Raw genomic sequence first — 26,460 nt, forward strand, 5'->3', positions numbered from 1 at the left:
ACTAGAGACACTTGAGACTTGAGATTTGAGACTTGAGACTTGAGACTTGAGATTTGAGACTTGAGACTTGAGACTTGAGACTTGAGACTTGAGACTTGAGACTTGAGACTTGAGACTTGAGACTTGAGACTTGAGACTTGAGACTTGAGACTTGAGACTTGAGACTTGAGACTTGAGACTTGAGACTTGAGACTTGAGACTTGAGACTTGAGACTTGAGACTTGAGACTTGAGACTTGAGACTTGAGACTTGAGACTTGAGACTTGAGACAATTGAGACTTGAGACTTGAGACTTGAGACTTGAGAATTGAGACTTGAGCCTTGAGACTTGAGACTTGAGACTTGAGACTTGAGACTTGAGACTTGAGACTTGAGACTTGAGACTTGAGACTTGAGACTTGAGACTTGAGACCTGAGAATTGAGACTTGAGACTTGAGACTTGAGACTTGAGACTTGAGACTTGAGACTTGAGACTTGAGACTTGAGACTTGAGACTTGAGACTTGAGACTTGAGACTTGAGACTTGAGACTTGAGACTTGAGACTTGAGACTTGAGACTTGAGACTTGAGACTTGAGACTTGAGACTTGAGAATTGAGACTTGAGACTTGAGACTTGAGAATTGAGACTTGAGACTTGAGACTTGAGACTTGAGACTTGAGACTTGAGACTTGAGACTTGAAACTTGAGACAATTGAGACAATTGAGACAATTGAGACAATTGAGACAATTGAGACAATTGAGACAATTGAGACAATTGAGACAATTGAGACAATTGAGACAATTGAGACAATTGAGACAATTGAGACAATTGAGACAATTGAGACAATTGAGACAATTGAAACAATTGAAACAATTGAAACAATTGAAACAATTGAAACAATTGAAACAATTGAAACAATTGACACAATTGAGACAATTGAGCGAATTGAGCGAATTGAGACAATTGAGCGAATTGAGAGAATTGAGACAATTGAGACTTGAGACTTGATATTTGAGATTTAAAACTTGAGGTTTGAAACTTTTGTTTGTCTAAAGATTTGAAGTTCAAAGAGCAACTTGACTCAGTCTATTCCACACATCTTTAGCAAGAATCTCAAACTAACTGTAGCCGTGGAAATTCCTGAACAACACCAAACACAGAGGAAACCGAGCAAGTTCATGCATTATTCAACGGTTTAAGTTTCGCCAAACCGTCGTCGCCGTAGTTGTAGGTCCCTTCGATGTTGTCGTTCTGTTGTCTGGCTGGCGAACCCAACGAATCTGTGCCACCGCACCTCAGAAGAAGACGGTGTCAGTGCTGAAGAATTGATGATGCGGAAAACGATCCTTCGCCGCCATCCCCTCACGTGTGTGCACTGTGTGCAGGTGTTATTTTTAGTGTGTAGTTGGTTGGTTGGTGGTGAACCCGGAGAGCACCTGAAAACACCTCCGTTGATGGCAAAATGGATGTTTTGGCTTGTTTACTGACTAAATATTCAATTTGGTGTGGAATTTTCCCCTTCCAGGGAGCATCGTGTTTCTGCTGAAACGTAACGTTTTTGGTGGCGGTTTGTGTTAAGGAGACTACAGAGAAGCTGTTTTCCTCGGTGGTGTTTGTAGAAAGTAGTGCGAAGGGAATTTTCAATTTGTAGTCTGTGTTGTAACACCGAAATGGTCGGTAAGTGAGATTTAAGAGAAAATGTTTGATGGCATTACAAGCTATTGTTACAAGAAATTGATGACTTGGTATTTTAAAGCTGTACTTTTTATTTGATTTTTAAGAGATTTAAGTTTCCGGTTTCGGTATGACAATTTTAGAGCCTTTAAACTTTAATTTCTCATGTGAAAATCTCACTGACTACAACATGTTTTTTTTTTTGCAGGTTCAAGACCTGCAAGACCTGCAAGACCCGCTTGGACCAAGTAACCCCCGTCAGTTACATGATCTCCAAGTATGGAATAATAAGGTAAGAATAAAAAAAAAATGTTTATCATTACAATGTATATCTAAACTTAAAAAATCCTGATCAGAACTGATATGCAAATATTTACTAAACAAAACCAACCAACTTATTTTTTACCACCCATTTGCTCCACCTTCTGAACCGCCTGCAATAGACCGAAATTGAAAACCAAATTGACAGCCAGAGTACGGTTTCGCCGGAGTCCATCGCCAACTTCATATCTGCAATGCAAAGTGGTCATCGTCGTCGTCGGTCGTCGTTTACCGCCCGCACAACAGGCCGAATTGTTTCCGGTGGACTTGTTCCGGGCTGTGGCCCGTTTGAACTTTTTGCGGTATGTTTCATTACATTAGGCCCGTGTCCAGAGTCCAGAGTCTGGTAACAGAGGTCAGTTTTTTCCACACACACACATGAACTCTCTCTCTCGGTCAGTGTCCATTCCGGATGCAAAATAGAAACAGTTTTTCGAGCTGACCTGGTTCTCAGCTGGTCCAGGCAGTGGCGCTTTGAAGCTCTTTGATCTGAACTCAGTGACATTCGCGATGTGCACTCGTGGCAGCGCAGTTCAAACGCGGAAAAGCGTGTGTAAGTTGATTTGGAAAGTGAATCGTGAAGTGGAAAATTTTCTCGGAACTGAAAGTTGCAAAATGCATTCAAATGAAAGTGCACAACACGGTTCAATATTTTAATACCGAGAAAATTGCAACGTCCAACATTTGCAATTTAGTTATTTTTGTTTATTTATTGACATCGCGCTGCTCAAATGGAAATTACACTTCAGCATTCCACAATTCGTGGTATTATCAGCTTTATGAACGAATTAAATAAATAAAGTCCCGAGCTCATCAGGATGGTAATTTTCGAAGCCACTCTCCAAAGTGTGATGGATGGCCGCGAACCCTTCCCGATAATCATACACTGGCTGTCCACAATTGATCCCTTGGGTGTTTGGTGCAGTGATGCTTTCGGTAGCATGGGGTACAATGCGCTGAAAAAAATATTGAATTTCTTTTTTGCAAATTATTAAAATTGCAACAAAATTTTGGATTTTTTTTTTGCTCCAAGCTTCAAACACTACTGTTTGTAAAATTTGAAAAAGATTACAAAAATCATTATTTAAAAACAGATTTTTCTTTAAGGTTTAAGGCCGATGCAAATATTTTCCTAAGTTGAAGCCGGGGTTGAAGGAAGGCAAAAAATAAAAATAAAATAAAATTGAGATAACAAGCCGGATTTTCCATTTTAGTGAAAAAAAAACTATTGGAAAATGCATTTTCCACTTGTAAAGTTTATATGCAATCATTAGTTTTAAAAAAAATGTAAAATTTGACGATAAACAAAAATCTTGCAAAAAAAAATTTTTGCGGCTTTGGACATCGAAAATTCACTGAAATACAAAAGATTTTAAATCAACTCAAACATACTAAAAATGATTCAAAACGCAGGGGAATGCATATTAAATTAATTTCAGTTGACTGCACTAAAAATTTCCGCTGAAAATTTGAACTTATTTTTAAATAAATTTTTGCCCCCTTAATTTTTAGGCCGATTTTGAAGGGGGGAGGTGACAAAACTTTAAATAAAAAAATTGTACCAGCCTTATAAAGTCTGTAAGAAATCAAATCAAAAGAAGAAACATACAAAAATATGACGTGAATTAGATTTATTTTATACGTATGAAAAAAGCTTTAAATAGTAAAAAACAAACGTTGTAATATTATATGTTGGAATGGGTACATCTTTTATCTAAGAAAAAGGTGTAATTTTTCCTCTGAAAATGTGTAATTGCATTTAAAAATTACTGTGTACGAAGCATTTAGCTCTGAGGCAAGATTTAAAAAAATTGAATAAATTAATTAGAAGGTAGATTTACTACAGAATTAAAAAAACAAAACATTCATATCACATAATCAATTAAAACTGATGTTTTATATGGCTGTGTGTGGAGGTTCAACCTATACAAGACAAATATAACTTTTTTTTCAGACTGAATGCCGTCATCCGGAGCAAATTGGGACTACGGTCAACACACAATAAAAAATGGTGAAAATTTTGACGGTTTTATATTACCTCTTTTATGATGTAATTTTCCCTCAATTTAGATTTTAAAATATGACATTACACAGAAAAAAAAGAGAAAGGATGGTTAGTTGAATATTACCTCTTTTTAAATAAAACTACCTTAAACATGTGTAAACATGTTAACCCGATGAAAATTCATCAGAAACTGATGAAAATTTACCAGTTCCTGATGTAATATTACACTTTTTTTGACACGAAATCTGTCACCATTCCCTGATGAATATTACCATCATTTTTTTCTGTGTACACCAGAAAAGGGTTAAGGGTACACAATAGGGTGGTTCAAGGATTTATGAAAAAGCCAAAAGTGTGCAATTTCGTTCGCATCAACCGGAATTTTAAAGTTCTATGACCCCAGAAGCTACCCTGAGAATTTGAGCTTATTTGGTTAAGGTTTAGTTGCTCCAGTTTTGATCTGAAGTTAGAATGGAATTTCAATAAATTTAATTGATTTATTTTTTACTTTTTAACTCTTCTTCTAGAAAGTTTTCCTCAACCCGATAAAATATTATCATCTAAGAGATTTCTTATAGGTTTTGATCCGGGAACAACTTTATTGACCATCGCAAAGCGCTAGGCATTGATCCCGAAAAGATACAGGTTATTTTTTGAGCTTGTTTTGAATTTTTCCCGAAAAAAAGTAAACTCCAAAAAACATCCTGAATCTTTTCGGGATCAATTCTTAGCGCTTTGCGATGTTCTACAAAGTTGTTCCGCGAATCAAAATCTACAATTCTCCATAGTAAATTGATTAATGTTCCATACTAGCTTCAGATCAAAACTGGAGCAACTAAACCTCAACCAAATAAGCTCAAATTTTCAGGCTAGCTTCTAGGGTCATAGTACTTAAAAATTCCGGTTGATGCAATCGAAATTGAACACTTTTGTCTTTTTCATATAACCGTGAACCACGCTAGCACACCGCAACCAAGGAAGTTGGTGTCTTCTTATTCTAAAATAGTTGAACTTATGGAAATAGTAGCTTAGGGGATGAATAACAAATTATATCGATAGTTTCCGTTGTTTTGAAGATACTAAAATTCTGTAAAATCTGGATGCAAAAGCTTCGTTAAAATTAAACATTTTCAGAGATAAGATTACAATTTTTTTCTGACATAAACGATGTACCCCTTCCCAGATGTTATATTACCACATTTTTTAGAGCAATCAAAAGCATAAGATTTCGGAATTAATGCGATACCTAAATGACTGAACGCACCAGTCTCATGATCGATAAATGAGCATCAATCAAAGTCAGCGGTCTTTAACAATAACTCAACTATTTAAATTGAACTATTTATTTTAACTGTTAACTAAAATAATAACTGGAAATATCTCGACAACAAAGCAATTTTTTATCCTGATTTAACGTGCACTGATTTCTGTAGAATGTTATCTGTGAGTCATTTAATCCTCTAGTCTAGTAATAATGTAAAACGATAAAAATCTCGATTTGCATTGGGCGGAAAGGAAGATAAAATGCATTGAAAATGTGGGTAAAAAAGCAACATTGAAAATGCTATTTCATTCGCTCTATTTAATATATTTTCAATCTTTTATATTAATTTGACTTCTGCTTGAAATTCAGTTGAATTAGGTAATATTTTTTAAAGTCAGGCATTTGATAACCCTTGCAAAACCAATAGAAATAAAGACTGGATTTTTATTAATAAAAGTCATTTGAATATCTACCTAAGTTTTATTTCAATTTTAAAGATTTTTGTGTTTTTGGAAACATCACTAAAGCTTTGCAAAACACAATGTTTATCAAATTTAAAAGCGGAGCCAAAAATACTGCTTTTGAAAATCACCTCTAATCCAAGGGCTATCGAAAATATATTTTGTGATCCAAGTCAATGTTTAATTTGGAGATCCAGATGACATTAACACCCTACAACCTAACCCCGCCTCTAGCCCGGCATCGATTAAAGAAATAACCCAATCTTTCTTATCAATTTTGAATTGATATAAAATTACTAAACTAAATGAAAATTAAAACAAAAGAGGTAAAGTTATCCGTAGAACAAAAGTTGCTCGAAATCACCTCCTGAACACGGTAAAAATAAAAAATAAATCGAGAAAAATGAGCAATAGAGGGTTAGCAAAGAAGTGATTTTTTATAAAAAAATAAGTTCTTTTGCTTTTTTTCAAAAGATGATCGTACATGCAAATGAGTCAAATTTATAACTATGGTGTGAGCTCACACTTTTCTTAACTACTTAAATTGAAATCTGTTTTGATGGTATGGATAAATGACTTGTAGTTATGTAATGAATTCACTTTTCTTTAATGGCAAGAAAAATCTTTGAAATTGTATGTCAGTGTTGCGTAATGTTTTCACATAATAAATAACAAAAAACACGATATTAAATTACACCGTTCAACCCCGAAGCGCCTCTTTACTGGAACCGTGAGTGGAAACAATAAAACCACTCCGTACAAACAAACGCGTTGGTCGACTGCGGAACAAAATCCGATATTCGCGGGATCGAACTCATCGCATGCCACAAAGTGCATATATTTGCTTTCGGACTTTGTGATTGATTGTCCCCGCTGGAACAGCGGAACGATATTGTGACTCGGCGTACTTGTCGATATTACATCCGATCCGCGTCAATACTTTGTTGTACTTTGAAGTACTTTTGAACCTGCTCTTGACGCAAACTTTGCCTCGTCCGAGAACCAGAGACTTACAAGTTTCGCTAATTCCCCGCTAAATCCACTCCACGCTTCAAGCTGCAAGTTTAGCAAGAGTGCTATCGAGTTTAACCCGCTCTCAAAAGCTTTCAGGCGGCTCCGGCAGCCAGGTGATGTGTAAATTTAGTTCAGGTGTAAAAACTTTTGCATCGAAGCGTATCGCGTTCAACCCGTTCGACCTTTTTGCTGAGGGTCGGGATGAGCCATCGCGCGTTGTTCTCCATCATCAGGAGAGGCATCACTACGATGGCTGGTGAAGTTCACGTCAATCAACCCAGCCTAGCGATGAGGGTAATCGATGATCAAACACTTTTACACGGTGCTGGGTTATCCGCAGGTAAATTTACACAGGGATTAGCCGTACAGCTGTTTGAGCGGGGAGGAACTTTGGTTCGATGAAGGTTTAGCTGAGTTCACATGCAGATGCATTTGAAGTCATTTTAAAAGGAAGATAAAAACATATAATAACAATGCAATACAATGCATTTCCCAAGCTGTCAACTCCTTGGTGCAAAAATAACAAAACCCCAAATGCAAATTCTACTTCAGTGCTAAATATGTTCCAAAATCGTGACATAGTGCTTGTTTGCATACACTCAACTTCCAAATTGCCATCTGGTGCTTGCTGTGGCTGGGGTTTGGCTTCCAAGTGATAAGCTTTGCTAGCTTCTACCAAAGTTACACCAGAGCCAGCTTCACCAGACAAGTCCACAGAGACCACACAGAGTAGAGAACAATAACACAAGGAGTCGGTCCCGGGAGGATCCGTTTTTCAGCAAAGGAACGATAATATTCATCTTGTCCCCCAAAAGTGGACAACATTCCTCCCCACCTCCCCGTCCCATACATTTGTGGGAGACCACTTTTGTGGAGTTGGTTACATATTAGGTGGCAAAGCATTGAACCAGCATGTGGTCGGAACGTTCCCAGAGGGCACCGAGGGAAAAAGAGTTGGGCACTTTGCGTTGAGTTCATTTGGCAAACTTGCAACAATGTTTTCCCAGAGTGTAATAGAAGAGAACGACAATGCACAGAAAATCCTTACAGGAAAATATGCAGTTTGGAATTTATGGAATGTCATTCTGCTCAGCAGGGGGGAGGGAGTGACTTTGGTTTATGGGTTGCCACTAAAAACCTCTGCAGTTTCAAAATATTGCCCTTCAGGGTAACATAGTCCAAGGGTGATGACGAGACATTGCCAGATTTAAACTGACCATCTCGGATCAAACTGCATTGTATGCCAACTTAATTGAGCTCCAACGGCCAAGATCCAATTCACCGTAAATTTCCCGATTAGCCCATTAGTATTCATGGTCTGTTCCACACTGCTCCCGGGTTGCCTGTTGAGCAGAGCTGTTGATGCTGTGTTGATTGGCAATCGCTTCGGCAAATAGTTTCCACGTCAAATTTTACCCGCCTGAAGCTGAATTTTCAACGGAACCCTGTCAACGTGCTACCACACCGTTGTCGTCAGGGTTTGGTCGTCTTTGGGTTCGAACTATTGCGACTGTGCCAGGGAGGATTTTGAAATTTATTTTTTGCACAAAATTATGCAAAATTAGTTTTTTAGTTTTTAGTTTTTAGTTTTTTAGTTTTTTAGTTTTTTAGTTTTTAGTTTTTAGTTTTTAGTTTTTAGTTTTTAGTTTTTAGTTTTTAGTTTTTAGTTTTTAGTTTTTAGTTTTTAGTTTTTAGTTTTTAGTTTTTAGTTTTTAGTTTTTAGTTTTTAGTTTTTAGTTTTTAGTTTTTAGTTTTTAGTTTTTAGTTTTTAGTTTTTAGTTTTTAGTTTTTAGTTTTTAGTTTTTAGTTTTTAGTTTTTAGTTTTTTAGTTTTTAGTTTTTAGTTTTTAGTTTTTAGTTTTTAGTTTTTAGTTTTTAGTTTTTAGTTTTTAGTTTTTAGTTTTTAGTTTTTAGTTTTTAGTTTTTAGTTTTTAGTTTTTAGTTTTTAGTTTTTAGTTTTTAGTTTTTAGTTTTTAGTTTTTAGTTTTTAGTTTTTAGTTTTTAGTTTTTAGTTTTTAGTTTTTAGTTTTTAGTTTTTAGTTTTTAGTTTTTAGTTTTTAGTTTTTAGTTTTTAGTTTTTTAGTTTTTAGTTTTTAGTTTTTAGTTTTTAGTTTTTAGTTTTTAGTTTTTAGTTTTTAGTTTTTAGTTTTTAGTTTTTAGTTTTTAGTTTTTAGTTTTTAGTTTTTAGTTTTTAGTTTTTAGTTTTTAGTTTTTAGTTTTTAGTTTTTAGTTTTTAGTTTTTAGTTTTTAGTTTTTAGTTTTTAGTTTTTAGTTTTTAGTTTTTAGTTTTTAGTTTTTAGTTTTTAGTTTTTAGTTTTTAGTTTTTAGTTTTTAGTTTTTAGTTTTTAGTTTTTAGTTTTTAGTTTTTAGTTTTTAGTTTTTAGTTTTTAGTTTTTAGTTTTTAGTTTTTAGTTTTTAGTTTTTAGTTTTTAGTTTTTAGTTTTAGTTTTTAGTTTTTAGTTTTTAGTTTTTAGTTTTTAGTTTTTAGTTTTTAGTTTTTAGTTTTTAGTTTTTTGTTTTTTTGTTTTTTGTTTTTAGTTTTTAGTTTTTAGTTTTTAGTTTTTAGTTTTTAGTTTTTTAGTTTTTAGTTTTTAGTTTTTAGTTTTTAGTTTTTAGTTTTTAGTTTTTAGTTTTTAGTTTTAGTTTTTAGTTTTTAGTTTTTAGTTTTTAGTTTTTTGCTTTTAGTTTTTAGTTTTTAGTTTTTAGTTTTTAGTTTTTAGTTTTTAGTTTTTAGTTTTTAGTTTTAGTTTTTAGTTTTTAGTTTTTAGTTTTTAGTTTTTAGTTTTTAGTTTTTAGTTTTTAGTTTTTAGTTTTTTAGTTTTTAGTTTTTAGTTTTTAGTTTTTAGTTTTTAGTTTTTAGTTTTTAGTTTTTAGTTTTTTAGTTTTTAGTTTTTAGTTTTTAGTTTTTAGTTTTTAGTTTTTAGTTTTTAGTTTTTAGTTTTTAGTTTTTAGTTTTTAGTTTTTTAGTTTTTAGTTTTTAGTTTTTAGTTTTTAGTTTTTAGTTTTTAGTTTTTAGTTTTTAGTTTTTAGTTTTTAGTTTTTAGTTTTTAGTTTTTAGTTTTTAGTTTTTAGTTTTTAGTTTTTAGTTTTTAGTTTTTAGTTTTTAGTTTTTAGTTTTTAGTTTTTAGTTTTTAGTTTTTAGTTTTTAGTTTTTAGTTTTTAGTTTTTAGTTTTTAGTTTTTAGTTTTTAGTTTTTAGTTTTTTAGTTTTTAGTTTTTAGTTTTTAGTTTTTAGTTTTTAGTTTTTAGTTTTTAGTTTTTAGTTTTTAGTTTTTAGTTTTTAGTTTTTAGTTTTTAGTTTTTAGTTTTTAGTTTTTAGTTTTTTAGTTTTTAGTTTTTAGTTTTTAGTTTTTAGTTTTTAGTTTTTAGTTTTTAGTTTTTAGTTTTTAGTTTTTAGTTTTTAGTTTTTAGTTTTTAGTTTTTAGTTTTTAGTTTTTAGTTTTTAGTTTTTAGTTTTTAGTTTTTTGTTTTTAGTTTTTAGTTTTTAGTTTTTAGTTTTTAGTTTTTAGTTTTTAGTTTTTAGTTTTTAGTTTTTAGTTTTTAGTTTTTAGTTTTTAGTTTTTAGTTTTTAGTTTTTAGTTTTTAGTTTTTAGTTTTTAGTTTTTAGTTTTTAGTTTTTAGTTTTTAGTTTTTAGTTTTTAGTTTTTAGTTTTAGTTTTTAGTTTTTAGTTTTTAGTTTTTAGTTTTTAGTTTTTAGTTTTTAGTTTTTAGTTTTTAGTTTTTAGTTTTTAGTTTTTAGTTTTTAGTTTTTAGTTTTTAGTTTTTAGTTTTTAGTTTTTAGTTTTTAGTTTTAGTTTTTAGTTTTTAGTTTTTAGTTTTTAGTTTTTAGTTTTTAGTTTTTAGTTTTTAGTTTTTAGTTTTTAGTTTTTAGTTTTTAGTTTTTAGTTTTTAGTTTTTAGTTTTTAGTTTTTAGTTTTTAGTTTTTAGTTTTTAGTTTTTTAGTTTTTAGTTTTTAGTTTTTAGTTTTTAGTTTTTAGTTTTTAGTTTTTAGTTTTTAGTTTTTAGTTTTAGTTTTAGTTTTTAGTTTTTAGTTTTTAGTTTTTAGTTTTTAGTTTTTAGTTTTTAGTTTTTAGTTTTTAGTTTTTAGTTTTTAGTTTTTAGTTTTTAGTTTTTAGTTTTTAGTTTTTAGTTTTTAGTTTTTAGTTTTTAGTTTTTAGTTTTTAGTTTTTTAGTTTTTAGTTGTTTTTAGTTTTTAGTTTTTAGTTTTTAGTTTTTAGTTTTTAGTTTTTAGTTTTTAGTTTTTAGTTTTTAGTTTTTAGTTTTTAGTTTTAGTTTTTAGTTTTTAGTTTTTAGTTTTTAGTTTTTAGTTTTAGTTTTTAGTTTTTAGTTTTTAGTTTTTAGTTTTTTAGTTTTTAGTTTTTAGTTTTTAGTTTTTAGTTTTTAGTTTTTAGTTTTTAGTTTTTAGTTTTTAGTTTTTAGTTTTTAGTTTTTAGTTTTTAGTTTTTAGTTTTTAGTTTTTAGTTTTTAGTTTTTAGTTTTTAGTTTTTAGTTTTTAGTTTTTAGTTTTTAGTTTTTAGTTTTTAGTTTTTAGTTTTAGTTTTTAGTTTTTAGTTTTAGTTTTAGTTTTTAGTTTTTAGTTTTTAGTTTTTAGTTTTTAGTTTTTAGTTTTTAGTTTTTAGTTTTTTTAGTTTTTAGTTTTTAGTTTTTAGTTTTTAGTTTTTAGTTTTTAGTTTTTAGTTTTTAGTTTTTAGTTTTTAGTTTTTAGTTTTTAGTTTTTAGTTTTTAGTTTTTAGTTTTTAGTTTTTAGTTTTTAGTTTTTAGTTTAGTTTTTAGTTTTTAGTTTTTAGTTTTAGTTTTAGTTTTTAGTTTTTAGTTTTTAGTTTTTAGTTTTTAGTTTTTAGTTTTTAGTTTTTAGTTTTTAGTTTTTAGTTTTTAGTTTTTAGTTTTTAGTTTTTAGTTTTTAGTTTTTAGTTTTTAGTTTTTAGTTTTTAGTTTTTAGTTTTTTAGTTTTTAGTTTTTAGTTTTTAGTTTTTAGTTTTTAGTTTTTAGTTTTTAGTTTTTAGTTTTTAGTTTTTAGTTTTTAGTTTTTAGTTTTTAGTTTTTAGTTTTTAGTTTTTAGTTTTTAGTTTGTAGTTTTTAGTTTTTAGTTTTTAGTTTTTAGTTTTTAGTTTTTAGTTTTTAGTTTTTAGTTTTTAGTTTTTAGTTTTTAGTTTTAGTTTTTAGTTTTTAGTTTTTAGTTTTTAGTTTTTAGTTTTAGTTTTTAGTTTTTAGTTTTTAGTTTTTAGTTTTTAGTTTTTAGTTTTTAGTTTTTAGTTTTTAGTTTTTAGTTTTTAGTTTTTAGTTTTTAGTTTTTAGTTTTTAGTTTTTAGTTTTTAGTTTTTAGTTTTTTAGTTTTTAGTTTTTAGTTTTTAGTTTTTAGTTTTTAGTTTTAGTTTTAGTTTTTAGTTTTTAGTTTTTAGTTTTTAGTTTTTAGTTTTTAGTTTTTAGTTTTTAGTTTTTAGTTTTTAGTTTTTAGTTTTTAGTTTTTAGTTTTTAGTTTTTAGTTTTTAGTTTTTAGTTTTTAGTTTTTAGTTTTTAGTTTTTAGTTTTTAAATTTTAGTTTTTAGTTTTTAGTTTTTAGTTTTTAGTTTTTAGTTTTTAGTTTTTAGTTTTTAGTTTTTAGTTTTTAGTTTTTAGTTTTTAGTTTTAGTTTTTAGTTTTTAGTTTTTAGTTTTTAGTTTTTAGTTTTTAGTTTTTAGTTTTTAGTTTTTAGTTTTTAGTTTTTAGTTTTTAGTTTTTAGTTTTTAGTTTTTAGTTTTTAGTTTTTAGTTTTTAGTTTTTAGTTTTTAGTTTTTAGTTTTTAGTTTTTAGTTTTTAGTTTTTAGTTTTTAGTTTTTAGTTTTTAGTTGTTAGTTTTTAGTTTTTAGTTTTTAGTTTTTAGTTTTTAGTTTTTAGTTTTTAGTTTTTAGTTTTTAGTTTTTAGTTTTTAGTTTTTAGTTTTTAGTTTTTAGTTTTTAGTTTTTAGTTTTTAGTTTTTAGTTTTTAGTTTTTAGTTTTTTAGTTTTTAGTTTTTAGTTTTTAGTTTTTAGTTTTTAGTTTTTAGTTTTTAGTTTTTAGTTTTTAGTTTTTAGTTTTTAGTTTTTAGTTTTTAGTTTTTAGTTTTTAGTTTTTAGTTTTTAGTTTTTAGTTTTTAGTTTTTTAGTTTTTAGTTTTTAGTTTTTAGTTTTTAGTTTTTAGTTTTTAGTTTTTAGTTTTTAGTTTTTAGTTTTTAGTTTTTAGTTTTTAGTTTTTAGTTTTTAGTTTTTAGTTTTTAGTTTTTAGTTTTTAGTTTTTAGTTTTTAGTTTTTAGTTTTTAGTTTTTAGTTTTTAGTTTTTAGTTTTTAGTTTTTAGTTTTTAGTTTTTAGTTTTTAGTTTTTAGTTTTTAATTTGAACTCCCACCTTTCTACGGTCTGAATATACATAAGAAAAGCAGAAAATTCAAGCTTTTCCGAGCTGTACGAACAATATGGTTCAGCTCAACGAGTCGAATCGAGTCCACCATCACCACCAACTTCTTCTTCTTCTTCATCCCACTCCACTAGTCGTCTGCCGGCATGGAGAAGAAATTGGATCTCACTCAATAAGCAGGCTCAATTTCGATTAGTGCCACCAGCAACCGACTTCAGGAACTGTTGGAATTCCGACAGAATAGTCCGCCCAACGACGAGTGAAACGTGAACGGAATCTGCGTCTTACGTCCAGTAATATCCATGATGGACTTCTTCTTTTTTTTGTTTCTTACTTTTGTTATTTAATTGTACAAAATGACAAAAAAAATAATTATGAAATAAAATTTAGGATGAAATAATTATCATTAAGTTTGATAAAAAACATAAAATTTGACATTCGACGAGCATTTACGTCACATTAACAAAAAATCTTCGATTTTTCCCGAATGCACGTGTTTGCGCTGCTGACAGTTGGCAAATATTGGAAGCAAATTGCCAGTGGCAGTTTTTCAGCTCCATCGTACCGAGAAGTTGGTCGACAGCCTGAAGGGAAAAGCGCAGACAAAAAAAACGAACGAATCTGTTGAAGATGCTTTCTACTCAACACTTGGGAGTTGACCAAAAGTCGACTTATCTATTTTCTTGAAAATTACTTTGAATTTCAAAATATGTCCGTTTGGATTTCCAACATTAAGTCTCTTCAAGCTAACATTATCATTCCCCCCTAATTGAAACTGTATCTTCCTTATACGCCAGACAACCCAGATGGGATCGGTGTGATAAGGGACAATCCCGGCGAGAAACCCTTTCTGTCGGTCGATAAGGGACAATCCCGGCGAGAAACCCTTTCTGTCGGTTAACAATTTAATAATCCGTCCCCATCAGCAGCAGTTCAAAGGCATTCTTTAACAAATTAGAAAGCACCCTTTAAATACAAACGATATTACCGGAGATCCACCGGAATGCCAACTCATCCTTCCATCTTAACCCCCCCTGGGGAACCATGATAGACCTATTTGTCCTCCTCAGGGTTAGTAGCAGCTGGTCATCCCTGGCACGTCCCTTATCATTACAGAGGAGTCCTAGAAACACCCATCATGCACACCCGTGGCTCGACCTTCATTCGTCCCCAAACTTAACACCTCAAGATGTCGGTGGGCAATCCCCGAAGCCGTTCTTGCGAAGGCCTCGAAGGCAAAATAAAACATTAGCAATCAAACGGAATTGTGAGTTGGAGAAAATAAAACCCAGGACTGTCTCTGCTGCTTTCCATCTCTGGTTTTCTCTACTTCTATTTTTTTCTTGAATATTAGGTCCATTCTAGTGCTGAATCTATGCTTATTTCAATTTCATTTGGACTTCTCGGAACTTTCACATTGCATTTGGGCAAGCTTTGGACAATGAACTTTTTTAGAAATATTTGGAAAAAATATTTAAAAGTCCTTTTATCAGTTCATTTTTATTCTTTTTTTTTCCTACAGGTTAAAAATTATCAACATATTATTTGCATATTTTTATTTATTTTATAAAACTGAATTCTTAAAAATTAGAAGAAAAAAAACAAATAAGATTTCAATTTCTGTTTAAATTTCTTTGTTCACAACGCGAAGAAAAAAATTAAAATAGATTTAAGCCAGATAATCTGTGATCATAATTTACATAATTTTCATATGTTGCTATTTTTGCTAATTTCAAAATTCAAACTCAAAAATACTATTTTGAATGGGTAATTCTCCGCCAACTCACACAGCAGTTACCCCGACCCCTCTTCGATTTGCGTGCAACTTTGTCTTAAGGGGTAACTTTTGTCCCTGATCACAAATCCGAAGTCCGTTTTTTGATATCTCGTGACGGAGGGGCGGTACGACCCCTTCAATTTTTGAACATGCGAAAAAAGATGTGTTTTTCAATAATTTGCAGCCTAGAAGAGATAGAAATTTGGTGTCAAAGCGACTTTTATGTAAAATTAGACGCCCGATTTGATGGCGTACTCAGAATTCCGAAAAAAAAAATATTTTTCATGGAAAAAAAACACTAAAAAAGTTTTAAAAACTCTCCCATTTTCCGTTACCAAACTGTAAAATTTTTTGTAACATTTCATTTTATGGGAAATTTAATGTACTTTTCGAATCTACATTGACCCAGAAGAGTAATTTTTTCATTTAGAACAAAAAATTTCATTTTAAAATTTCGTGTATTGTAGAGCAGACAATTAAAAAAATGTTGATATATAAACATAAGGGGTTTGCTTGTAAACATCACAAGTTATCGCGATTTTACGAAAAAAAAAGTTTTGAAAAAGTTACATTTTGCTTTTTTCTTTGTTTCGTCGTCCGTGTCTGTCGCAGGTGGCAATGAACGGCCATGATCGACGACGACCAATTTAATCTGATTATAATCGGTTGTACACGTTTTTTACCAAGATAATATAAAACAAATAAATTATTTTTTGCCCTGATTTTTTTATTCCTCATTTTTTTAAGAAGACTTTTTAAAATGTATCAAACTGAAAAGATAATAACTCATCCAAGTTGCGATGCCAGTGAAAACCAAAAAATAAATCTGCCATTTTTCCAATAGAAAAAGGTTTAAAAAAACTAAGAAAAAATCTAGAGTTTTTTTTATTAGGTCCTATAAACATATGAAAGACAATAGTTTATTGGTCCTTTTCAAAAAAAACTCTGGAAATAATTAAAAAACGTGTTTTACACCTGAAAAACTTAAAAATTTATAATTTATTTGAAATCAATTAAATTTTACAGCAGAAAACTGTTGTGAAAATGGCAAATAAATTTAGTAATTAATCATGCTCAGTTTTTTTTTATTTCTTGCTTTTTTAAATACCGTAAACCGGGGTAATTTATTTTTGGAATATTTCCCAACTGGAACTGTTTTTCTCAAGATTAATGTTTTTAAAACATGTACTGGGGTAGGCCACACAAAGTCCATGTACTATTTCTGATCAAAGTTTTTTTCTATAATGTTTAGAAAAAAAGTTACGGCAAAAATTCTCATTTTAAATTCCGGGGTGACTTTGATAGTCATAGTTTTTCTTTTTAAAATCAGATTAAAGGTGTTCAAACTTTATTTTTACATTAAATGTACCATCACCAAGGTGGTTGATTTAGTTTTCAAGAAGAAAAAATCAATGTTTATATTTAGTTTACTAAGTTTTTAAGCTTTTTAACAAATAACATATAAATTTAAGGTAAAATCAGTGTTGGTCTTATCGCGCTTTCGCGAGAAAATTTTCTCTCTCTCGAGTCCTCGCCGCGAGTCTCGAGCTGCCGAGAGAAACTCACCGATTGCTCGTGCTTTCCTCCGCTCGCGAACGGGCTTTCTCGCGAGCCAGAATTGCCCGTTCGCGAGAAGTTGAACGTGTTAGAAACGAACAAAAAACAACACGGCGATTGAAGTTACACCTCTATACCATCGCCTGGTTCATATTCATAAGCCTGATAAACAAATTGCTAACTTGGGACGAACGGCTAGCACGAGACGCTCGCGAGCGCTCGCGGCGAGAGCGAGAACGCGAACGAAAATGCGAGCGCGAGCGAGAAGAGAAAAGTACTACAAGTTCTCTCCCTCGTTCGCGAGCGAGAAATGCTTTCCTTCTTCTCGCTCGAATTCCAACAATGGGTAAAATTGTTAAAATGTCGGAATTTTGCCTGAAATTCAAATCGACTGCGTCTCCGACAAAGTATCACATGAGTTTTGAGGGGTTAGTAAGATGGGTATGAGGTCAGGATTCACTGTGGTAGGTGATGCGACCATAAGCAATTTGTTTATCGGTTGAAATTTTAAAAAATCTTAGGCAGCCGGCTGCGGAAAGATAGCTATCTAGGGATTTAAATATAGTATTAATTCGACCGCGATTCTCCAGAAATTCTCCGTCGGCGTGCCTTCCGATCAACGGTGATGTAGGAAGGGCTTCATTTATTGAAATGATTTTCTATCATAAGCCTTAAAAAATATTCGATGGCGTGCCTTCCAATCTTCAATGATATAGAAAGGGCTTAATCAAGCAATACGACTTGCTAGTCTCAAAAAAATAGGTACGTTTTTATAGAAAACTATAAATAGAGAACAACACAAAAAAACTCACCGGCCAACGAACGCGAGTGGAAAAAAAACAATGAAAAAAAAGGAAGGAAAAAACCAGAACTGCGCGTCCCGAAAAGCACCACACTACTGATGCCATTATTTAATTATAATAGCCAATCACCCCATGCACTCGAACAGCGACACAAAAGAGACGGAAAATAACACAAAAAAAAACAGGACTGCGCGTCCACACAGGCACCGCACTACTGATCAATTATCGATATATATTACATTTTAAACTTAATTCGAAGCACGAATCACAAGATTTCACATTTTATATGAAATTTGTTCAACTGAAATTGCTTGTAAATTTGGAGATTTTTTTTAAATTATGTTTAAAAAATACATATTTACAAAATTAGTTTACCATCTCCTAGTGGAAAATTGTCCAAAGAATCCGAAAAAGCATTCCATTTTCTGATTCAAAATCATGTTCATTGAGAAAATCATGACATTTTGAGAAGTTGCCGAGCTTCCGTGGCCGTGAGGTTACGGGTTTCGCCTTGTAAGCGGAAGGTGATGGGTTCGATTCCTGTCTGGCTCGGCAAAGTCAGATCCCTTAAAGGAGTAAATATGCTCACTGGGAGTACTGACCGGTAGGGGATGGGTTTCGACTAGCGGCGTGCTGGGTTTCCAATCCAGAGGTCGTGAGTTCGATTCTCGTACCGGGATGATGATGAAAAGTTTGAAACAATGCCTTTCATCAACATTTTCTTAATAATAGTTAACTAACTTTTTAAACTTTTCAAAATGTTATGAAAAGTTCTTCTTGAGGTACTTTGAGTACTTCTCTTCCATGGTCAGTATGATTCCAAACCATTCCGTACGTATTTAATTTGTACTCTTCATTTTGCGGAAAAATCTCAAACCTATCAAAGTCACCCGGCTATCAAAGTCACCCCGTTTTACGGTATATTCAATTCAAATGCTAGAAACATTGTGAAAGGTTGTGAAGATGGCAAATATATTGTAAGTTCAGCATATTTTAAATTTAAGTATGAACTCCTGTACTGAGTTGTTCAGTAAGTAATGTAAGGTTATTTTTTATTTACTTTCCTTTTACTACCAAATAACGGTTAAATCAACCCATCCATAGTTGCTCTTTTTTCAATAATGAGTTAAACTATTTTTTTTTATTTCATTTACAATTTCATTTATTTGAGAAAAACCATAATTTATTGTCTTGAGCATTGTTTGAAAAAAAATGCCTTCTTATTATATCTTTTCTAGAACGAAAAGATACCAAAGAAGTTTAAGCCTAATTTTCAAATTTATTTTCAAAACTCATAATGCTGTTAACCCTGTAACGCCCATGTTTATTTATTTTTTTTTTCGAGATATCTCGATGACAAGCAACTTTTCAGCCTAATTCAACCTGCACTGCTGGCATTTAAATTTCATTATTTTCCGATTTTTTTAATCACAAGATTTATGTTCAATATCGCCTTTCGAAACTTTTCAGTTTGTCGAAAATTACCTAACCATATCATGATCATTTGTTTATTTCTGCTATGGCCGATACAAATATTTTTTAAATGGGAGCAAACATAAAAAAAACAAAAAATAAGAATCCATGGTTTTAACATAACATAAAAAATACATTCTACATCAGAAGAGTTGTTTCAAAATCTTTAGAAGGAAAAATCTACAACAAAACAAACCGGAATGACAAAATTTAGCAAAAATCTTGTAAGCATTTTGACGTGCACCAAATTTCAAAAACACGCTTCCACTATGCAAAACTTTGAATACCGAGCTCCGCCGAATTCCAGTGGGAAATTCCAACTGCCAAAACCGAGGGTGGAAAAAACAGATCTGAACTCTGATGATATCTGACCTTTGGTTTGTCCCTTCCCATCTGGACCGAACTTTTCCTCCCGAATTTCCCGTTCTGTCCATTTCAATAGAAGCTTATTTTCAATCCCGGGAAATCATTACCCAGCCGAAACACAACTCCCTCGAGAGAGAGGGACGACGACCCCGTACAAGACTGTAATTTCATTACGGCATTTCCGTTGAAAAAGTGCGTTATCAAACAGCTATTTGATGGACATCAGCATTCCCGGGATGACATAAAGTGTGAAACTCCAAAGGGTGGCCAAAGCAGACAAATTGATACAATTTTTTTTTCTTGGCGCTACTTGGAATGAAAATAACTCCACGCGTTTTGGGTCGCTTCTTCAAGCGGGGAAAGAAACGGGAAAAAATGGCTCGCAATATATTAAATTTAAACTCCATTACGATAAATTGCTCGAGAATGGAGCCAATTTACCATCTCAAGAATGAAATATAAACTTCTAATTTTAAATTATTTAGCCTTTCTTCTTTAGCTTGTTTTTGGGATTTAAAACGTGAATGCAAAACAATAAAGAAATATTAACCAAACTCAAATTCTATGAAAATATCTAAGCGAATAGAGTCAAACTATTCCTCAACAAGTGCGCGCTCAATACTTCGTAAACCGAAATCAAATTTTCATAATCAACTCTAATCCGAGGTTCGTTCAGTCGTGAAACGTGACCTAACTTTCCACATTCAATGCTCGACAATAAACTGGCTCAAAGCATCCAAAAGAAAATCACGAGGATCATGGAGAAAATGTTAAGGGGAAGCGAAGGGCAGACGATGTATTCAACACAGCAGCTTATTGCAAATATTTGGTTGCTGAAGGCGGAACGAATATTCACTTTTGGCACGGAATCAGAAGGAAAACGCTAGGATTCTTATCCCATTTCGCTATTTTCGCGTGTTTGGTGCCACTGATGGTGGGAAAACGCGAAAATGGTACACGTTCATGGTGTGTATGGGGGAGAAAGCGGTTTTATAGTCTGGGATTTTGCTAGGATTTTTCACTGAATAGAATAGGGAATTTCGGGGAAAATTTAAATTTGAACTTCAAAGATACGGTAAAAAGAAGGAATAGATATGAAATCCGGAGTTCTTTAATAAAAAATAACATCAAAAACATTTGGAAAAATTTTTGTTGTTAAAATACAACGATCAAATTGGAAATATGTGAGAAAAAATTAAAGATTCCTTCCTTTTTGCGCGAAGGTATTATGTTTTGTGATTCTATTCCAAGCCAGTGAATTCCATTCGTCAGAAAAGCCCATTTCCCATTTTTGACCATTTCCCAGAAATGATCATTTTGTTGTTTTTACAAAAGAAGAGTACATATTTATGAGAGTGGTGAAATTGAAATAAATTTACCTTCTGAGTAATTCTATGGAATTTCACAATTTTTTTCGAGATTTTACATTATACAATTTTATATTAGGATGAAACTTTGCCATGCAAAATCAAATTTGCGTTTGAAAATGACTCTACACATTTTTTGATAAAGTGCTCCGTTTTCATTTTATTTCAAAGTATTTTTCAAAAAGTTTCAGTATTTTCAATTTAAAAATATTTCAGGATGTACAGAAAAAATGGTAATATTCATCAGGGAATGATGACAGATTTGGTGTAAAATAAAATGTGAAATATTACATCAGGAACATGTAATCAGTTTTCATCAGTTTCTGATGAATTTTCATCAGGTTCACATTTTTACACATTTTTTACGTAAAATTACTCAAACAAGAGGTTACATTCAACCAACCAAATTTTCAACCTTTCGAAATTCAACTTTTTTTTCTGTGTGGAAAAGCATCCTTCCAAAAAATATATCCAAAGAGATGAGAAAATTTCCGGAAGCCTAATTTTTTTGGCAAAATTGTAATTTTCAGTGTCATTTAATTAGCTTTAACTTCAACTCGCGAGAAATCATAAACTAATGGTTCGGCTTTCAATGCTAAAAAATTTAACTTTTGTGAAATTTTCTGCTCTTTTTCTTAACAATAAATCCGAATTTTAAAAATCTTGCCTGACCCTTGAAAATGTAAAAAACATCTTTTAGCACTTTCAAAAGTGACCTTGTATGCAAAAAATCGAATTTATTTTCAATGAAAAAGGCAGAATATTTCACAAATTTTCATTTTAAGCATTGAAAATTGAACCAGTACACGGTGTATTTTTCCGATAACATTAAGATAAAAAATTCGGCAAGTCTGATATTTGGCACCATGAAAGAAGGGCTCTTTCCCGACATTTTGCGGGGTCCGGCGAAATATTTTGTCGGGGAGTTTAGAGCAACTTTTTATTTTGAAGATTTTTTTTCGATTTTATAGGATTTTTCTTCAGAAAAGTCGATAGAAATTGATGGGTTCATGTTCACATCCATCAAATTTCTTATGAATGTGCCTCAAATTACATATTTGACCTCAAATCAAAAGTTTCCAATCCAAGTTTGCCAGATTTCTAGCTTTCTTTGAAATAACCCCAACATTCAAGCTGGAAACCTCAAAACGACCAAATAAAAATCTTTTCTTTGTACAATTTGTCATGAAAATACAGCAACAGATTGCCCGGATACAAATTCGAGCTTAAACCATTGCTAAACTTAGAGTATTTCATTTAAAAGCTATTTATTACCCAAAAGGTTCCCAACATTATTTTTTCAATCCTCTGCCATACAACACTAAAATATTTTAAAACATTTTCGAATCAATCACATTGTAGAGAACAGTTTCCTTAGCAATTTCCATAAAAAAGTAACAATTTTGGTTCAATATGAGCAGAGATATACCTAATTTCGTAAAATAAAAAGTGCCATTCTCCAAAATGTGTGGATTTAATTCCCATTCAAACGATGAACACTGCCTACTAAGATATTTTTAAGGATGAAAACATTTGGCTGAGACATAAAAATTATATAAAATTTTGATAAAATTTATTGAAACTATTTAATTAAAATCATAAAAAACTCAGTAGGCGGTTTTCATCGTTTGAATGGTAATTGAATCAACAAATTTTGGAGAAAGTCACTTTTTTTACGGAATTGGGTTTATCTCAGCTATTGAACCAAAATTGTTACTTTTTTATGGAAATTGTTCAGGAAACAGTTCTCTACAATGTGATTGATTTGAAAATGTTTTAAAATATTTTTTGCAATTCCACTGTGAAACTGTCAACTTTTCCTGTCCTTCTGGAGAAACGAAACGGCCTACTTTTCCCTACCAAAAATAACAGAATGGAAAATTAATATCTTTCAATAACAGTGCTGAAAAGTTCTACTTTTCAGCACTGAAATGGGTGCTGAAAAGTTTAACTTTTCAACACTAGTACCGAAAAGTAACATTTTTCAATATTTTTTTGCTTTGAACGATGAATTTACTAAAGACATGAATGTTTGACATAAAATTCCATTAAAGAAGCGTTTCTCGGAATTGCAAAAAATGATGTAAGCAACTCGTTGCAAAACTTGATTTTTTCAGCACTCGTCGTATTTATCCAACTCGGTAAACCTCGTTGGATAAATGTACAACTCGTGCTGAAAAAATCTTCTTTTTGCAACTTGTTGCATAAACTACTATTAGTGTTGTGGATACTTTTCCTTTATGAAATACAAGCCTTTCCCGACAAACTTCGTTCTACCTTTTTTCGTTTGTTGACGTTTTTTGCTTTTTTGCTTATTCAGCCTCCTGTGATCAAAATTTGATTTTACGTAACTTTCTCCAAACAATTTGCCGATACTCCGGAATCGGTTCCAGAGTGGCCAAAGTGTCAATTAGTTAGCGTATAAACCTTCCTTGGGCTTATACGAACTCAACGCAACAAAGAGCACCTCGATCCGACGCTCCGTATTGAACTGATTCGCGTTCGAACAAAACCATCGAAATTTTTTATATATATAGATTTAAAAAAAATTGCAACATTTCACCTTCAGATGCCTATAACATAAAAACTGTGCGCTAATATGAAAATTTGATTTTACTTCATGAATAATTGAAAAAAAAACTCTTGCACATATAATGCTCAACAAAATAAGTCTACTAAAACATATAAAAAATCGAAAATATAAAAATATGTATTTTGGGAATTCTACTTTTTGTAATAAAAAGTAACATAAAAAAAAACTCGGTAAATTTCTTGACTGTGAAACATTTTTCTAATGAAAAAAAAAACAAAAATGGGAAATTGCAGGGAATTACTCAGTATTCTGAATTGTTTACATTGCTCGAAATTTTAGGATTCATTAAAAAATATTCATTTCGTCGTTACGTAATGGAACAAGTCTCGACGAAATCGGCCGATTTCGACCATTTTTATTATTTGTTTTTTTTTTATTTGGCTCAAACTTTGTGGAGGCCTTCCCTATGACCAAAGAAGCTATTTTGTGTCATTGGTTCACCCATACAAGTCTCCATACAATTTTGGCAGCTGTCCATACAAAAATGATACGTAAATATTCAAACAGCTGTAACTTTTGAGTGAATTTTCCTATCAATTTGGTGTCTTCAGCAAAGTTGTAGGTATTGTTGAGAACTATTGAGAAAAAAATAGGTACACGGAAAATAAAATTGGTGAGTTTTTAATAAACTTTTTTTCACCAAAAATCAATTTCCCAAAATATGTAATTTTTGATTTTCGAGATATTTTGATATGTTTTAGGGGACCAAAACCCGCAACTTTTGAGCCATAGAGAAGTATGGTCCAAAAATCTGCCGCCGAGTTATACATTTTTGAAAAAATAATGATTTTTGGAAAAAAATGAAATTTCATACAAAAACAAATTTTGACCTAATTTTTTAATGCAAAATTGAATTTGCAATCGAAAACTACTTAAGAGATTTTTTGATAAAGGGCTCCGTTTTCAAGATATAGCCACCGAATGTTTGACTTTAGCGAAATATTTGCAGTTTTTCGGTTTTTAAAAATAGTGACCATGAGTGACCATTACTGAAAATATTTTTTTGAAAAGTTCAAAAAAATTGATTTAAAATTGTCTAAGAGACATTGAAGGTTGGACCTCTATTTGCTGAGATGCAACGGCTTAAAGAAAAAGAAACAAGAAAATTGAAGTTTTCTAAGTCTCACCCAAACAACCCACCATTTTCTAATGTCGATATCTCAGCAACTAATGGTCCGATTTTCAATGTTAAAACATGAAACATTTGTGAAATTTTCCGATCTTTTTCGAAAAAAATATTTTAAATTTTTAATAAAGACAGACATTTAAAAAGGCCCAAACATTCACTATTAGGCCCTTTTGAAATGTTTGGCTTGATTCAAACATTTAAAAATATTGTTTTCGAAAAAATCGGAAAATTCACAAATTTAAAAATTTACGCATCATTTCAGCTGCCAAAATGGTATGGAGACTTGTATGGTCATAGGGAAGGCCCCCACAAAGTTTGAGCTAAATAAAAAAAATACAAATAAAATCCATTTACGGTTTTGGTAGAGAATTGCTCAATGTTTAGAAATTACAATTGTTGTGAACAGTTTCGGAAAGGTACAATTTACAATTAGAATGTAAGTATGAACCAATTACGGCCGTTTTGGTCATAGCAATATGCCCAACAAAAAAATTAAAAAAAATATTTTGAAAATTTGCAGCTTTTTGGAAGTTTTGCTCAGTTTTGGTAATTATTTATCTGTTTAAAAAAATATTCAACAAAAGAATACAAGATCTCATTTTTACGTGAAAAATAAATGTAAAATTAAATCTTAAAGCAGAATAAAAAAAACTCCGACAAATCATGTGCTGTATATATTAGTTATCAACTCTTTTTAAAAGGAATTATTTTGTTATAAATTTCTACATTCTGGAAGTTCTATTCTCCTCTAAAGACAAAAATTCAGCAAACCACTCGCCCAAAGAAAGTCAGCTCTCTTTTCGCTGTTGTGGATAATAAAAATGAACCTCCAGTCCCACCCACACACACACACACACACAAACAATAACAACGCTGGATAAAAGTAGATGGTTCATGCTCTAAATCGCATCACATCCGGCAGAGAGCGAGAAAGTGAGAAAAAAACGGGAAGCAAAACGAGGCACGCTTCCGGGGATCATGATGTCTGTGCACCATGATTGTTATTCGCACGTTTTCATGGTTTCATGGTTAGAGCTTGAAACCGAACTCGGAATCGGTTTTAGGCGGGAAGTTTATGGTGTTATGAATACCCAGCAGCATGGGGATCTGGATGGATTTGCGACGGGAATCAATGTAGGGAATTTGATTAGGCTTACTGACATATAGCATGGATTTTGAATTCAGACATCAAAGATGATTGTAATTTGATGGAAATGTAATTTTTAATGAAAGTATCACATTCTTGTTCTTCTTTTCTTGTTTCAAAGTTGTTTTTGTTTATTTTTTTCAATATTTGTATTTGAGTAATTAACATTCTGTTATTTTCTTACTCAACATTTCCAATCCTTTTTCTTTTCATATTTCCTAGTCATTTTTTTCACTTTTTTATGATCACTGTCAACAAACCCTACCTGTAAAAGTAATCTGAAGGGTAATTTTCCCTTTAACTTTAACCAACCCAAAAAAAAACTTGAATACCTTCCCCTTCATTTTCTTACACGCTTGTTTGCGTGGTCTGCAGAAAACTTGTTGAAAAGTCGGAAAAGTGATGGGGCGCGCGCACAGGAAAAAAAGTTTCCTTCCACTCGGCCAAACATTAGCCTGGCCCTGATCAGAATTCAGGAAGAAAAGTGAATGGCTCGCTGCACGCTAAACAAAAACAAGCACACAAATTTGTGCAAACCACGCGCGCGGGAAACACTTTTTTTTCTCCCCAAGTTTTCCTCGAGACGACGCTGGTTACTTTCCGTGGCGAGTGAAAATTGTTTTTCGCACCTCCCTCGATTCAGCCGGTGGAAAGTTCAACCCACCCGACGACGTTGGCGGGGGTGGCTTTACAACAGTTAGTTTTCAGCCAAGACTTCTTGGGAGGGGGGGGCTATGTAAAGAAAGGCAGAGGGCAATTAATTAACTTAACACGAGGAGTGAGCTTTTCAACGAGGTGCAGTCGGCTGTAAGCAAAAAAAGGCAAGCATGCTCAAGTACAAACTGTTGTCACACCTTTAGCTGTGCGTTTTTCTTGTTGTGCCGGCTCTAATTAAAGCACTTTGTTTACCGGTGTTAATTAATTACAGCAAGCAAACTGATCCGATGCGAGATGTGTGGCAGTGATTGAATTGTAGTTGCATTTTTTTATAAAAGTAAAGAAATAGTTTTAAAATCAGAAATATTTCCGTTCATTAATTTAGAAAAATGCGATTTGTTATTGTACATTAAAAGTAGATTATGCAACAAGTTTCGAAATGATGACGAAATTATGCGGAAAGTGTTAAAATTTCAAAAGAAAGGCATATGTTTTCATGTTAAA

The 26,460-nt window shown here is 31.7% G+C and overlaps 1 protein-coding gene across 1 annotated transcript in view; it reads left to right on the forward strand.

The window, feature by feature from the left end:
* The window catches only part of LOC120416370 (zinc finger protein 347-like), a 44,388-nt gene that overhangs the window by 5,019 nt on the left and 12,909 nt on the right, over positions 1–26,460 (forward strand). Inside the window, exons 2-3 of the mRNA XM_052708340.1 lie at positions 1,866–1,949; positions 2,101–2,280. Coding sequence (XP_052564300.1) covers positions 2,173–2,280 — 108 coding nt within the window. The 5' untranslated portion in view covers positions 1,866–1,949; positions 2,101–2,172. The remainder of the gene's footprint in view (positions 1–1,865; positions 1,950–2,100; positions 2,281–26,460) is intronic.

Source organism: Culex pipiens, chromosome 2, assembly GCF_016801865.2.
Source record: "Culex pipiens pallens isolate TS chromosome 2, TS_CPP_V2, whole genome shotgun sequence".
In the NCBI taxonomy this organism is placed as follows: domain Eukaryota; kingdom Metazoa; phylum Arthropoda; class Insecta; order Diptera; family Culicidae; genus Culex; species Culex pipiens.